General features: G+C 44.2%; 1 protein-coding gene across 1 annotated transcript in view; it reads left to right on the plus strand.

The window, feature by feature from the left end:
- The first annotated feature begins 10,451 nt into the window (after positions 1-10,451).
- PROX1 (prospero homeobox 1) overlaps positions 10,452-16,898 on the plus strand; it is a 43,776-nt gene continuing 37,329 nt past the window's right edge. Inside the window, exon 1 of the mRNA XM_047076838.1 lies at positions 10,452-12,187. Within this exon, the coding sequence (XP_046932794.1) occupies positions 10,463-12,187 (1,725 nt within the window). The 5' untranslated portion in view covers positions 10,452-10,462. The remainder of the gene's footprint in view (positions 12,188-16,898) is intronic.

A 16,898-nucleotide genomic window follows, 5' to 3' on the forward strand; every position in this document is an offset into this window, starting at 1 on the left:
CCCAAATTTCCCGGCTCAATACACCCGCTTACCTCGAAAGGACCCAACCAATAGAAGCATTATTCCACCCTGCATCTAATGGGCATGTTGATAGATTATTTCTGTCCCCAGCCTAAATTGTCACATCTCGATTAAAACACTTGATACAATAGCCGATCACTGGGAGTGCGGGTGATGTGTTTGCCCGCATCTGTGTCGTTTCCGAAATGGTGTGGAGGGAGGGTCTGGGGGCGGCGGAAAGAGAGAAGTGAAGGCTGGGGGATGCTCAAGCAAGCCTCTTTTCTTACCCTCGACACCTACCCTGGCCGGCTTGATTATTTCTTCTTCTTCTTCTTCTTCTTCTTCTTCTTCTTCTTCTTCTTCTTCTCAATGTTTGAATCCTGTGCCAAAAGTTTCCTACAGAGTATAGTCTCAGGCGTGTTACCATCTCTATTCTTATTCAAAGAGAAGACTTCTTCACAGTGATGAATTTGAGACTGAAATTGTAAACGTCCTAGGAAAGGGGTATATGTGCGTGGCAGAAGATGGTGGTGGTTGTCTGTCAGTGTACTGGTAACACGCCCCATAAACACTGTTGTCCCAACCAACGTCTGCTTGACAGTTGTCCCAAACCTTTGATCTGCTTGAACTCGAGGAACGTACAAAAAATACTTGTTCCCATCCTACCTAAAAACTGAGTGTCTAATCGACTAGGTACGAGTATTTCTGCTTCTCAGCCCTTGTAAGTCCTGGCTTTTATAGGATCTTTAGGTCATAAACGCGGTTGCTTTATTAAAAGCCGTTTACTGTGCCCGGTGAAAGACACGTTCTGGCTGCGGCTGGAAATGCCCTTTCGCATTTGTAACTTGCAAACCTCCAAGGAGCTCTTTAAGAGCCACGTTATCTAAAGAAATCTCCCTGGTCATTTTTCCTCCAAGAGATGTCTAACCAAAGTGCATTTTCTATAGCTTTACGTTGAAGCCCGAAATGTAAGCGTTTGAAATTTCTTACTTAATAAACTTTAAAGTTGGCTACCCAGGAGCCAAAATTGTGTACTCCAGTATGAAACCTCTCTCTTTGGTCATCGTGGGGTGAGTGAGTTAGTGAGGGATAATTGCGAGGTAATGTTTGCAACATTCCCCCCCCCCAAAAAAAAGGCTGCTGTACCTACAATCCGAAGAACCAAGGACAGATACTCTTCTTCCTAGTAATTTTGACGGGAGATTAACTGGAACTCAGCCAATACTGGTCTGCTACCAGATGCGGAGCCCAAGTGAAGCCTCTGGCACGTATTATTTAAATCCCCAACCTACCTGTGTTTTATTGTCCACTTTGCCTCTAAAAGCAAGCAAGGGTGACATGTATTCTTGATACTGTCTGTGATCATTTAAAATGTGGAACGACCTGCGAGCTTCCCCACTCCCTCCTCCTATACCACTCCACCCCTAAAACCCCACTTTTTCTCCAGTATACTTTTCCGTGCCTTTCTCCACCCAAGTCTGCTCCAAGCTCGGCCACTCGGTGAACTCGATCAGCTGTATCTGGGAAAGGAAGAGAGGGGGTGGGGGGGGGGGGGGAAAGGACCTGCGTCCAGGACGAGCGAGTGTGAGCCGAGCGCCGCTCGCGCCGTCGCCCGCTTTGCACAGTGCCCGCAGATGGCTCGCTCCGGCCCCGGCGCGGCGATCCAGTCGCCCCGAAGCGGTGGCAGGGCGGGGGCGGGGGTGGGGGCCGGGGATGGAGGCGGGGGAGGGGGAGCGCGGGGCCCCTCTCCCCTCCTCTCCTCCCAGCCCCTCACCCCCCACCCCTTTTATATTTTTTTTTTCCTCCCAAGTTCTCTTGCCTCGCTATCCCCCCTTGAATCCGAAGGCGCCTCGCGATTGGGTGCTGGGGCCGGGTACGTCAGTCAGACTGTGACGTGCAGTCTTCCTGTTTCCTTCAGCTGTGTCTTAAAGTAAATCTTGTTGTGGAGCGGAGCCCTCAGCTGAGGGAGCGCTCTGAAATAATACACCATTGCAGCCGGGGAAGCGCAGCGGCGCAAAAGAGCTCTCGCCGGGCCGCCCGCTCCCTCTCCGCTCGGCTCCTCTCCGCGGCTCCTCTCTTCTTCCCTCCTTCCTCTCCTCTCTTCTCTCCGCTCCTCCCTGCCCTCCTCTGCCTCGTCTTCTTCCCTCTCCTCTCCTCTCCTCTCCCCTCCCACCCTTCCCACCGTCCCCTCTCCCTCGCCCGCTCGCCCCGCTCGCCCCGCTCGCTCGCTCGCTCGCGCGCACTCACCGGCCCCGGTCCAATTATCACATTCATCACCCGCAAGACACCGCCGCGTGTGTGCGCGCGCGTGTTCTCCTCTCCCTGCCGGCAAAACCACGCTCGGTCCCACTGCCCTCTGCACCGCGTAAGTATCCTCTCCCCCTCGCCAGTCCCCTCCCCTTTTCCAGAATCACTTGTCCTGGCTTGTTCTTGAATGGGAAGAAAAGAAAAGAGACTCCCATTACTCATGCCCGTGTAAACATTTTTTTTTTCCAGGAGAAAATGGTGTTATTTAAATGAATCATAATAAAATAGGCTCTAAACAGTTTGAAAGCAGGAGCCTCCGTGGAACTCAGCGCTCCGCTCCTCCCAGTTCCTAAGAGTAAGTGATCCGCTTGGCTTTTATTTCTTTCTCTTTCCTGCTGGTGGCTGGGGTGGTGGTGGCGATGGGGGGGGGGGGCGGGCGGGCGGCGGGGGAGGCTGATACTGCTGGACTTGTCGCTGATCTTGTCACCTTTTGTGTACTGTTCCTGGGCTGTGAGGAGGCGTTTGCTTCCCTTCCTTCTTTTTCTTGCCCTCTCTTCCCGGGAGAGAGGACCGCGAGGGGGACCGGGTCGCTTTTTGTTCGCCTGGATCCCCGCTTTCCTCCAAGCCCCATCCTTCCCGTCTCTCCCGGCTAAAACTCCTGGGCCAGCCCCCACGTCCTTTCTCTTTGTCTTGTTTATTATAGCTGCCTTTCTTCCAGGCTCTTCCAATTTGCTTGTCATTTGCATACCTTTCACTTCTCCTTTTGAACCCCAGCAGAGGGCCGGGGAGCAGGGAGGAGGGGGGAGGGAGGAGGGGGGCGCTCTGTTACTTTACTCGCAAAACGCTGTCGAAGCCGCAATGTTGAAATCGGGGTTGGAGCGGTGGAGAGATGGTCCCGGGAAGGCAGCGCGGCGTCCCTCTCCAGAGCTCCGAGGAACCGGGGCTAGGTCAAGTTGAGTTGGGTAAGGCGGCCGCGGGAGCCTCAGGAGGTCGTGTGGCGGTGGTGGAGGGATGGGGCCGGAGCGTCGCGGGGGGACCGAGTGCTGGCGGTGCGGGTGGGGGTAGGGGATGTTCTTGGGCTGCGGATCTGCGACGCGAGGACTCTCACGGCCCTGGCTGGCAGTGTGTGTGCCGCGGGGCTGCTGGGATCTGGTCTTGTCTGGGTGGTACCTGCAGTTGTGCCCCAGTTCAGCGGACTGGGGAGGGAGGAGAACAGAGGTGAGGGTGATTGTTACCGGGGAGAATGGTGAGGAGGGCGGGAAGAGCTGCTATCTTGGCTGAACACACCAGGAGGGGGACAGGCAGGGGGGCGCTGGCTGGGGGGGGAGACTTCACCCAAAGTCCAGTTTAGCAAGTTGTTGGTTCTTCTGGCGTGCTAGCCACTTACTCCTGCTAAAACTGAACGCCGGTGGAAAGCGTGGTTCGGAGGGGGGGGGGGAAGGAATGGCGGGAGGGAGGTGAAGGGGGAGTAGCTTTCGAGAGAGACTCACACGTCTCCCGCCACTTCTCAGCTTTTTTCGGAAGTTGAGAGTCCTCCAGGCTGGCAGAGACGAGGAGGAGGAGCGGTTGGGCGATCGTCTTAAATAGCCCAAGGAGGCAGGTTGGAGTGTGAGACTGCTGTTCTTGGCAGTCCAGAACCCTGCTCCGCCTGGGGGAAGGCTGGGAGCTCACCTGCTTGTTTTTATTTTTCCAAGAAGGTCTGTGTTGTCTCCCAGAGCTTATAAAAACAGTGCGAGCACAGGGTGGCCTTCTCTCAAAGTCAAGGCTATAAGTGTCTTCTCTTGTTCTCTCTCTCTCTCTCTCTCTCTCTCCCTCCTGCTCTCTCCCCCTCCCTTCCCCCCTCCTTCCCTCCGAACCTATAACCTCCCTTACAAAAAATAATAATAATAATAATAATTTCCTTTCCTAAACTAGGTAGGCAGAAGTCTATTCGTAGAGCGCTGTGCATGGGCAGGGCCTGACAGGTGTGTTGGGTCAAGAAAGACAGGTGCAGATTTCCTCTGTGTCTGTGTGTGTCTGTACAGCTCCAGACCACAATGCGCACTCCAGGGTTGCAGAAGTTTATGAATTTATGGGTGCCCTGCTTAATAGGATTCTCCGGGCTAATGGGAACCGGGCTGTTGTCATGCTTTGAGCCCGGCCATGTGAGTTCTTTGCTTGGGGGTGGGGGATAAGTTGGTATGTGTTTGTTTATTTTCCTTAAGGATGTTGGCAGGCTGCTGCTGAGGCTGTGTCTCAGGCTTCTGCCTGCCAGGCGGCTGAAAGTCCCCCCACTTCAGGCAGCAGGTGGAGAGAGATTGACTTTCCCTCTGCTTCCCTCTATAGTTTCTGCCTATCTCCCAGGTCTGTGGTGCGGAAGGGGGGTGGGCGAGAGCCGTCTTTTGTGTGCCTGTGTGTTTTGGGCGGCCATGGGCGGTGTGTGTAACTGCCAAGAATACCAAAGTCATTTGAAAGTGTTACTGTTGTTAAAGCTTATCTTTTTAGCGTGCCTTCTCTCTGCCCAGAAAGAATAGGTATGTGCATAAACTCTTTCAAGTCCTATGTTAAATACTCTCATAAAGCAGAATGAGCCTGTCATTGTACCAGACATGTGCCAGATGTCCTAGTTATTACTTTGATGGAGAAGGAAAATCTCAAGTACGTGAGAGGTAACTGCGCTTTCTCTGTTTGATGCAAGATGCAGGCAATCAGCTGTGTGAGGAGTTTCTTGCAAGAACTTCTGAGTATTTTCAGAATGAAATGAGCTGTGTGTGGTGAGAAAGGAAAAGCGGAGCATTGGTGTTACCCTGTCCATATGCTACAACGTGGCCACGTTTATATAATGGTAAAATCGGCGAGGGTAAGGACCGTGGCTTGATGTGTGAGGGAAACTGTGGAGAATTCAGTGGAAGCACTCTATCTGGATTATTCAAACTTGACCTTTTAAGTTTCTCTTTAAACAGGCTACTTCTTGTGTTACATAGAAATAGGTTAGATGGTGGATGGTTTTATCGGTTGTCTTTGTTGTTTGGGCGACGATGGAGAGTTCATGAAAATGAGATACTGTGTGTCATTTGTCCTTTAGGCTTAAAACCTCAGAGTCCCTCCCTCAATACTTGTCTTGGGTGTTTGCGAAGTTTTTTCACGTCATCTATGGATATGTCCATTTCCTTTATGTTTGATAGAGGTTGTCTGTGCTTGGTACTTACTAGTATGTTTATGTGTCCATTATGCAGAATTCTGCTTAGTTTAATCATCACCTTGTGGGAAGAAAAGTCATGCCTACGTCACATGCATCTTTGTTCTCACTTTATTCATTTCCTAGCATGGTTCCTCTAGAAGTAGCACTTGCAATCTTAAAACGTAAGCCAGCTGCCGGGGTTCTCTTTATCTGTTCAAAGTGCAAATAGGCCTTTTTTTTTTTTTTCGTGAATTTCTTATATCATTTCAGGGATTGTCTTGCATTTTCAACTGTTGATAGAAGGAATGTTTAGGTTTAGGATTAACAAAATAAATTATAAAATGTGACTGTTTTTCTAGTATAAAGACGGATTGTGCGTGACATATTATTATTGGATTCCAATTAAGTACCTGTATCAACTGAAAAGGACAGATACCTCAGGAATTTCTCAAACCTTCTTGCCTAGCGTAGTCTAAAGCTTTCAAAGGACATTTAGAGTATTTGAATTTTCTACAAAAAAAGAAAAAAAGTGTGTTTTTTCTTGAGATCGTTTCTTACTCTTTTACTTACTAATGTGGTGAATTATTGGTGCACATGAATGTTTCAGGCATGTCTCAGAAAATATTCTGTGTTCATTTTGCAGGTGAAAAACGTATGGAATTTTTGATAGGTTGGAGGAATTTTAAGTGAAATGGTTATGATATGAGAACTCTGTTATGATAGGAAATTTTAAAACCTGATATGAGATTTGAGGATACAATCTCAGTTAACTGAAGTACGAACTTCTGTCAAGTGGGTTCTTCAAACTAAACATAAAATGCTTTCTTAACCTTACAGCAGGCAGAAACATCCCTGAAGGAAAAGTTGCTAATTAGCAGAAGGGAACTCTTGAATACAGTGAAGAGGGGTTAGGGGGAAGATTTGATGATTTGGTGGCCTTAGGGGAGACTACCTAAATCAAATCATCTGATCTCCCCCACCCCCCTGCCTTGAATTACTGATTTTCAGGTGGATTTAAGACGTTCTTTGTTAGTGATAGTGCATTCGAAATTTCATAACCAGGTTGACCCAAGTAGATTAGAGGCCCATTCAAAGATTGTTTTCCATAAGAAGTAAAGTGTAGGCTTGAGCAATTTCTTCAAATAATTTTACCAACAAAGACAGATAATCTAAGTAATCCAAACAGGAAACCATGCCAACCTTACACTCACCCTGTCTTATAAAAGATTTGTCTAAACTATTTGGATAATTACCATAATGAACACTTCTTTGTCCAGAATCTGGACTCGGGATAGATACGTAAAAGTTGTAATCCCCTCCCCCAAATAACTTCTTTATTCAAGCAGAGCACTTAGCCACTTTCTACTCCAATTCCTTTGAAATTCCTCGCTGGAAGTTCTTTTCTAACATTAAGTCATCAAGTTCCTTAGCATTCTCCATGTTAAGCTACCTGACGTTCTTGAGATAATTCAGGTCTTAATGAATCTTTTGGAGTAGTTAAAATCTGACTCGATTATACCTGGATGTTTGTTCTTATCTTTCTCTGGGAGGAATCTGCTATGTCAAGATAATCACTGTATAGGAATTATTAAAGCAGTTGAGTACTTAGATACCAAATGCCAGCTGTGACAAATTATTTAAGAATAAAAATATTCTGTATGGGTCTTCATGTTAATTGAAGAGGAGTTTACTGGAACAGAATATATGTATCCAAACAGTAATACATTTGGGCTCAAATTCTACATCAGGATTTTTTTCTGCATACTTGCTGATATTACTGTTTCCAAGGGCTGATCAAAAGGTTTCATCTCGCCTGCTTAAACTCAAAACGAATGTAAAAATCAAAATACAATAAGAGTCAATAATAATTGTAGTTGAAACACTATGACTTAGGACATCTGTTGAGAAATAAAGGAATTTTTAAAAATCTTAGTGGACAGGATGAGATCAGTGATAAAGTCAGTCCATAGCATTCTCTAAATTCTGAATTAGGAAGCCCATGGCAGCACCTTTAAATGTGTTTTCAAGTGATTTAATTTATATGATAGTCGTTGAACAATGCGTTTTCTTATGTGGTAAATATATTCACATCTATATCTTGTTTACAAATCAATTTGCTAATCAAGTATTATGTCAGCCAGTTATAATTACTTAATCTTGTCTGTTGCCTCCATGGGTTATGGTCCCAGCGTGCACTACCCCTCTACCTTTATTTTTAAGTTTAGATCTTAGCTATATGGAGAGCTATATTTATTCATGCCTATTAATATAATGTCTGGTCTTGGCAGAATATATACTTTTTCCCATTTGTTTTGTCCTATTTGTTATGTCTCAGCTGGACATTTTACAACAAGACCTAAAAGGATTCCCATATTCTCTTAGCCCAAAACAGAAGCAAATCATTATCTAATCTAAAAATGCTGACTGGTTGACAGGGGATGGAAAAAAATCTGTTTAGATTCGTGAATTTGAAGGAAGTCACAGGGTATTTGGTTCTTGGAAGACCCACCAAACATGTTTAATTAACACTTACTGTCCACTGCAAATGAGAGTATCATTTCTTTCTGCCTTCGGAAGAGCACAGCCCTCTTCTTGGCTTGGGCACGAGGCAGGGATGCAGCTGTTGATACCTAGGCTATGAGAGGAAGTGCAGTTGACGCAGAGGTAAATGACAGTTGGGAAAGGAAGGATGCCTGCGGATGACCTTGTGCGCATCTCTTACACCAGCCTGTCATTCTGAGCCCCTGTTGCAGAGATGCTTGTCCCCTGGCAAGGATGGGCAGGAGAAAAATCCAGATTGGGGGTTAAGCTGAACAGAGGAAGAAAAAAGACTGTGGAAAGTTTGTTCAATGTTTTGACTAGAGATCCCTGTGCTTTTCAGGTGATATTAAGGAGAAGAGAATTTGCACACACAAAAAGAAAAGAGGTAAAATTTTAAAACAATGGCAATGAACTCTATTTTTGGGGAAGCTGATACACACACAAAGAGGTCCTCCTTGCAGAGACCTACCCCCAATGTGCAAATCTTTCTGGGCTCCGAAATAACCCATTTCTTTTCTTGTTTGCCTCGGTGTTTTTCTTTTTCTCACCTGATGGCTACACCTGATTTATGGGATCCAATGTGTTAGTGAAATATTTGTCATTGCATTTTTGTATTCCTGAACTCAGTTTTATTATTGATGTGTGAGGGTGCACCATCATTCTGAATTCAATTTTGAACCCAATATTGAAGTTATTAAGATCTGTTTCCATTCCAACTTTGGGAAATTTTATCCTGAGGCATACAAAAAGTATTTTAATTTTAAGCATACAAAAACATATAAAGAAGCATCATATTGCCTGCATGAACAGGCTTTTTAAAAAATGTTGTGTCTTCACATAGAAACCAGGAACAAGGAATGCATGACGAAATCTTTGTTGAGTAAGAAACAAAAATAAAAATAAAAATAAAAAACCCACACGTTGTCATCTAAGCATTGAGCATTTTCTTGATTTTTACAGGTTATTTCATGCTGAAATTATGCCTATTTGCATGGATAGTCATTCTTTAAAACTAGCCACAGATGCAGTCCTAGGGAGCACGTAGATGTTTTTACAGGTGAACCGAAAGAGATGGGAACCGTTCCAAACACTCTGCACGCTGCCTTTGGCAATAGACCCTGTTATTGTGAAGATGTGCTCTGTTAAGCAAACGTGAAGTTTAATATTAGATAAACCCTGTGTGAAAAAAAATATTTTCATTTTCTTCATAAAACGTTAATTGTAAGCAAAAAAGATATGACATCTTACAGGCACACAAAATTGGGGGTTAGCATCACTGGGTAATAAGTCACAAAATATGTCAGGTGCCTTGCATAAAATGCAAGGAAGGATATTCTCTTTTAATATTGTGTCCTCAAGAAACAATGGAAGTTCATGTGCAGAGAAGATGTTTCTCTTTCTCATATATTTGACTGATGCTTTTGCATCTTTATTTACTTTCTTTTAGTCTCCCCCCACCTTGAATTTGGCATAAGAAAAAAGATTCACAAAGGATGTGTGTATTAAAGTTTCTTTAGGCATTTGAAGTATTATTTTGGCAGATTTTAACAGAAGAGAACTAATACTGAAGATGCATTTATCCTTGCCTCACTCAGTTTATTGTTCCCCATACTGATTTGTAAAATGTGGCAATTCCTTCTTTTACAGTGAGTCCAACTTTGCGGTCATTTAAGTCATCAAAAGGACATCATGAAAATTCACAAATATCCTCACCCTTACGTTAAGATGTAGCAATAGATCGCGTTTTCCAATGTGATTTTACTAATAAAAATGCACACCCATGCTAAATAAGCAGACTTGTAAAATGGATATCTGTGCGTTTATTTCAATGTTAATTGACCATTTGTATCGGAAAGGTGCTGATGGGGGTGTTCTCCCTCCCATTTCAGATATGACAGAAATATTTTAAAATTCAGTAATAAAGGGGGCGTGTTGAGCATTTGCATGTACTTTCGAGTCTTTCTCCTCTAATGGCATTAGAACCAGAATAGTTTTAATTCAGAAATGGAATTTTTCGTCCAAATTTCGCACAGCCTCAAAATTGAACCTTATATCTTAAGTAGAGACCACTTTCATCTTCTTTTGTAATACGAATCTCAATGCCCAAAATTTAATCAATTGGTTGTCAGAGGCTGTGTTCTTATAATCTACTGTTTCTTCTGAAGATAAACAGTATCATTTTAGGCATTTGTGAAAGAGAATCATATTACTGGTGCTTAAGCAGTTTTTGCTTTTTTTTTTTTTTAATCTTAATCCATCTTAAACCAGTGGAGCAGAAATATTTAAAAATGTTTCATTTCAAGCAGAGTGCATAATAAATTGCAATAATTGTAATGTGCCATAAATCCCAGAGCCTATGCATTTTGCATTTGATTCAGGATTGAGGTCAGGAAATTTGGAGAAATTTAAAGAAAATGATTCATCAGTCCTTTTGTTCTGTTGGCCAGGGTCCCGGGATTCTTGAGCTGTGCCCAGCTGACGAGCTTTTGAAGATGGCACAATAACTGTCCAGTGATGCCTGACCATGACAGCACAGCCCTCTTAAGCCGGCAAACCAAGAGGAGAAGAGTTGACATTGGAGTGAAAAGGACGGTAGGGACAGCATCTGCATTTTTTGCTAAGGCAAGAGCAACGTTTTTTAGTGCCATGAATCCCCAAGGTTCTGAGCAGGATGTTGAGTATTCAGTGGTGCAGCATGCAGATGGGGAAAAGTCAAATGTACTCCGCAAGCTGCTGAAGAGGGCGAACTCGTATGAAGATGCCATGATGCCTTTTCCAGGAGCAACCATAATTTCCCAGCTGTTGAAAAATAACATGAACAAAAATGGTGGCACGGAGCCCAGTTTCCAAGCCAGCGGCCTCTCTAGCACAGGCTCCGAAGTACATCAGGAGGATATATGCAGCAACTCTTCAAGAGACAGCCCCCCAGAGTGTCTTTCCCCTTTTGGCAGGCCTACTATGAGCCAGTTTGATATGGATCGCTTATGTGATGAGCACCTGAGAGCAAAGCGCGCCCGGGTTGAGAATATAATTCGGGGTATGAGCCATTCCCCCAGTGTGGCATTAAGGGGCAATGAAAATGAAAGAGAGATGGCCCCGCAGTCTGTGAGTCCCCGAGAAAGTTACAGAGAAAACAAACGCAAGCAGAAACTGCCCCAGCAGCAGCAACAGAGTTTCCAGCAGCTGGTTTCAGCCCGAAAAGAACAGAAGCGAGAGGAGCGCCGACAGCTGAAGCAGCAGCTGGAGGACATGCAGAAGCAGCTGCGCCAGCTGCAGGAGAAGTTCTACCAAATCTATGACAGCACCGATTCCGAAAATGATGAAGATGGCAACCTGTCTGAAGACAGCATGCGCTCGGAGATGCTGGACGCCCGGGCCCAGGACTCCGTGGGGCGGTCAGACAACGAGATGTGCGAGCTAGACCCAGGACAGTTCATTGACCGGGCCCGGGCCCTGATCCGGGAGCAGGAGCTGGCTGAAAACAAGCCGAAACGAGAAGGCAACAACAAAGAAAGAGATCACGGGCCGAACCCCTTGCAACCCGAAGGCAAGCACTTGGCCGAGACCTTGAAGCAGGAACTGAACACTGCCATGTCGCAAGTGGTGGACACGGTGGTCAAAGTGTTTTCAGCCAAACCCTCCCGCCAGGTTCCTCAGGTCTTCCCGCCTCTCCAGATCCCCCAGGCCAGATTCGCGGTCAACGGGGAGAACCACAATTTCCACACCGCCAACCAGCGCCTGCAGTGCTTTGGCGACGTCATCATTCCGAACCCCCTGGACACCTTCGGCAACGTGCAGATGCCCAGTTCCACAGACCAGACGGAAGCACTGCCCCTGGTTGTCCGCAAAAACTCATCCGACCAGTCCGCCTCCGGCCCCCCAGCCGGCGGCCACCACCAGCCCCTGCACCAGTCGCCTCTCTCTGCCACCGCAGGCTTCACCACGTCTACCTTCCGCCACCCCTTCCCCCTTCCCTTGATGGCCTACCCATTTCAGAGTCCGTTAGGTGCTCCCTCCGGCTCCTTCTCGGGAAAAGACAGAGCCTCTCCTGAATCCTTAGACTTAACTAGGGAGACAACGAGTCTGAGGACGAAGATGTCATCCCACCATCTAAGCCACCATCCTTGTTCACCAGCACACCCACCCAGCACCGCAGAAGGGCTCTCCCTGTCGCTCATCAAGTCCGAGTGTGGCGATCTTCAAGACATGTCCGAAATCTCACCTTATTCGGGAAGTGCAATATCCTTTTATTCTCCCCTGGAGGAAAACAAAACAGAACAAAACAAGGCTTCCCCCAAGGTCAGGTTTCCACAATATATAGAATAATGTAGATTAGTATCTTCTTAAGAACGCAATCTTCTCTATTATCCAGAGTAATAGGCTTTTATCAACACACTTCTGATTGCACAAAAGCGTCCCAGGAAACCCACATCTTTGCAACTTTCGCAAGTTGTTAATTGCCTCGAAGAGCTGGTATTTAATATGTCCCTTTTCAACTGTGCTCTTTCTGCTGTTCCAGTATTATCCCCCCCCCACACACACACACACTTTTTTTTCTTTAGGAGTAGATTCAGAGATGGACCAAAAAAAAAAAAAATCTCATTGTAACGTTGAATTCTATCAGGTTTTTAAAAAAGGTTTTACGTTTTATAATGGCGTCGGGGGAAAAGTCAGTTTTGAGATCCCTAAGATTCCGTAGGAAGAATTGTCCCTCTTTAAACCGTCTGCAAGGCCCCTGGTCCCTGCAAAGAAGACCTGATTAAATTTTATGAAGAGCACTTTCCTGGTGGGAGGCTTCAGTGGGAGAAAAATGGACATGGGTGGGGAGTTAGATTCTTTCTTTAATCTTTAAGTGAGACGTGGGAGGGGTGGGTCGTTGTTCTTTTTGTTTGTTTGTTTGTTTGTTTGTTCTTTAAGGAAATGTACAGGTACTGATTTATTCAGACGGCATTGGTCTCTCTCGTTCACCCAAGGTCTGTTCTTTGGATCTTGGTGCAGCTGCCTCTATGCATGATTAACCTCTGTTCAGCCATACACAGAAATCTTTTGTCCTAACATACACAAAGCAAATTATTTTGGAAAGCGAGAGAGCACAATTAAATATAAAACTCAGCTGTATTCGGCTTTAAAAATGGCTCTTTTTATGACTCTTCTATATTTTGAACCTGACTTTTAGGTAGAGATGCCAGTTATAGGTTTTATTAGACCCCTCCTGAACTCCAGCTATTTTTAACTGACTTTTTTCTTTCTCTCTGTAAATCGGTCCTTTCAGTAAATTTTTAAAAATCTTGTGGTTGTTGGTGTTTTGGGGTAGGGGTAGTAAAATGGTAGCATTTGGGGGCACGTAGAGGCGTGTTTCTTTTATAATAAACTGCCAGATGGATATAAAATTTAGCAATTAAGTTGGCTGTTGCTAAACTGAGGATTTTGAGCAATTGTCCTGATGACTGGAGATTGACATTTTAGTATCTAAGCCCACTCCAGAGGCTGCCACATAAGTGCAAAGCCCCAGCTATGGTGGAAATACATTTTCCTATGTAGTGAAGGCCGTCCTTCAAACCAGCTCTCAGAAGAGTTGTGGAGATTTTTGATAAGGTGAATGAGAGCCACAAATAATGAGACCCACTTAGGGCAGTGAAACACAGTCTCTTTCCATAGTGAGGAAGAAGAGAATAATGTCATGAGAGGAAGGAACATAAAGATGTTGAGGACTTAGACATATAAATAGAAATCGAGTCTTGATTTGGTTACTGATTTAACTTCTACCTTCCAAAGACCTAAACTTTAATCTACCAACCATGAACCAAAGCTGCGCCAGGCACCATGCCTTGCTCGTGATAAACAGGCAATAAACATTGGTCAAAATGATTGTAATGTAGTGTTGGTGGTGAGAAAGGCGAAGGAAGAAGATGCAGTGTCTTGAATGGTTTTTCACCCTTGGCAGGAAGAGCATCTTCTGAGGCTCATACAAGGCTGATGATGTCCAGGGCTAGACCCTGTTGCTCTCAGACGTCTCCAGTTTGAAGGTAGTAGTCATCATGGTGGGTTGTTTCTCTCTCTCTCTCTCTCTCTCTCTCTCTCTCTCTGTCTCCTACACACACACACACACACACACACACACACACACACACGCAGAGGAAGGGACATACCTGTTTCCAGGAACATTTGAAACCAGATTTCAAAGTGCCCTAAGTGCAGACTAAAAACTCTTTAACCAGTTTATGGGTTGTGTGTGTGTGTGTGTGTGTGTGTGTGTGTGTGTGTGTGTTTATTAGACTTTTCATTGTCACCAGATAATTATGCCTGTGCTTTTTTTTTTATAAGTAAGTTGGGTCTTCTAGGAAAGAAATCTTTTAGATTGCTTTAAGTGTTGGCTACTTTCATTGTCTCACGCTCTCTCTAAATCCCCTGAGGAATTTAGAGGATTTGAATTGAAAGAAGTTCCTTTTATTTCCATACATATCAAAGGATTTAACGAGAATATAGTCGCTTCTTCAGCTGAATAACTTCCCTCTCCTCCCAATGTAAGAGTCTGTGGAACAGTGATGGTTTGGAAACACCTGTGTTCCTGTGAAACGTTGCTTACACCTGGAACTGTTTCTTTCATGAAGCGAAATAATTTTGGCCTCTTGTTGGAGTTAATGATTACATTTTCCACCTTCTGGCCATTGACCCTCTTCCTGTTTCTTTCCCCTTGATTATGCCATACTTTTAACCATTTATCTCATTGATATATTATTATTTCTCAGGAAGAAGATGGGCTGGCTTCTCTTTCTATAATCCGCATGATTCTGAAGCCAGTGAGGATCTGAGTGTTTGTTGGGAGACTGGATCCACTTTTCTCCTCTCTCCATCCTGGAATGGCAATGGGTCCTTCCCTTGATTTATCTGATGGCGTCGTAGGCAAAATTCTCAAGCTTTTAGTTTAAAGAAGTCTCTGGGAATCATAGCGAGTGGTGTCTACTTCAGTTTCAGGTGGTACAGTTACTCCTAGGAAAAAATTCAATAACATGAGTAGAAATGGGATGAAATGATACCTCTACGATTGTCATTATTATATTTTTATTTGTAGCCATAGCTTTCCAAGTAGAAATGAATGACTTAGTGCTTAAGGAATGATTCTTTCACACCCCAAAGGGCATCATCTGTGTCTTTGAACAAAGTAGCCAAGATAAGAACTATGAAGAATACCAGCTTATCAGATAAATCCATTCTAGGTTCAGCACATTAAGCATATATAATCTATATAAAAGCACTATCTCGTTATCCTTTCTAATAGGAAGGCAATAGTGAATGTGTGCACAGTAAACTCAATGTCCGTGCACCTGCTCCAGGAGCTCACTCACGTCTTGGATATAAAAAAATGTGTTCAGTATCTTTGCAAATGAATCTATTTAATCAAATATTAAGTTTTATTCAAATTCCAAAAGAAACAGCCAGCCAATTGTTTTTCTTCATGATGTTCCTCGTCATTCACCCTCTTTGCATCTCAAGAAAAATAGCCTTGTTCAGGCCTCGGACATTTGCATACACCCAATTAAAGGACAAGAGGAGTATTAGAAGCCCTTAAGATGTGCAGGTGAAGAAACTGAGTCTGTTCTCTGTGACAGCCAGTGTTTCCTACTTGACTTTTAGGGAGAATGTTTAAAATATGTAAAGTTTAGAAAGGGAAATTGGTAATTTGAAACTAAAATCCAACTGGGAAACATGGATTAAAAATGAATTTCTAAAATGTGAAATAATCCATAGACCTTTTTAGAAGTCTTGTGGGGCCATAGTAATTCTATTAGCTGTATTAGCTATGGGGAAAACATTTATTTTCAGACTGAGAGACTCTAGGTTCCTACCCCCACCCAAATTATTAAGTCAAAAACATTTTTTTTAATTTCCACAAATGACACACCTTCATGTGCTGATCCCCTTGATGGAGAAACAATTTGTTCTATCACTTTCATTAAATGAGACAGGTTAGATCTTTTCTCCCCATTCAAGGGAAAAATCTCTTAGAAACAACAAATCAGAGCATACAGAGAAAGCTAAAATTCTTTGGGTTTCAGAGCACTTTGGAAAATGTAAGTAAGGAGCCCCAATCCAATTTGGTGGGAACACTGCAGCCTGTAAAATCTCTAACCACAATTCAGGGTTCCATGGGGGCGGGGAGGGGGGGGAAGAATTCACTTCCTCCAGCCTTCACAACATATTCTTGCACTTGCCTTTTTTTTCGCTGCCTCTGTTCCTCCCCTGCCACTGCTGTTTAGGTAAGGTTATCCTGTGCTTGGTAAACAGACAACACTCAGATTCTCAGGTTGTTTGAACACCGCTTCAGGTTCAGCCACAGTACTCTCCTTCTCTGATCTTTTATATTCCTGAGCAGATGTCTTTCATTAATTTATGGATTTATCATCTTTTCTTCCCCCCCTTTTCCTTTTTCTCTTTCTTCTTCTTTTTTTTTTTTTTTTTTTTTTACACCTGGCAGCTGTCTCAAGTTTCAGCAGTTATTGTCTATTTTGCATTACACATAGAATTGAATGTCATCTGTCTTCACAAAGCTATGGCTAAGAGAATTGAGGCAAAGCCACATGAGCTGCCGGGACAGATCTGGTTTGCGTTCCATCCCCCTCCCCCCACCCCCCTTACCTCCTTAATATTTATTTGTGCTCATTTTCTTTCCTGGCCTTGAATGGAGCTTAGCTCGTGTTCAGTACAGCTGTATGTTTACTGAATCTATTCCATCATGAGTCATTGTGCGTGTGTAAGTATCCTGGAAACAGCTAGTGCTTTCTTGGAAGAACAGTTGCTTTTCAGCACAAGCACTTAAAAGGGAAATTAACCAATTGGTCAGTTCAGATTTATTTTGAGGAGGAAAAAAAGGATTATCTAACTGTTGGCTTTTAAATGTTTCATTAGCTATTTTTAATAGTTTATTAGAAACATATATTTTATGGGAATT

The sequence above is a fragment of the Lynx rufus genome, unplaced genomic scaffold (genome assembly GCF_022079265.1).
Source record: "Lynx rufus isolate CCGP_SWC_20201006 ecotype Redwood Valley unplaced genomic scaffold, mLynRuf1.p SCAF_15, whole genome shotgun sequence".
Taxonomy (NCBI): domain Eukaryota; kingdom Metazoa; phylum Chordata; class Mammalia; order Carnivora; family Felidae; genus Lynx; species Lynx rufus.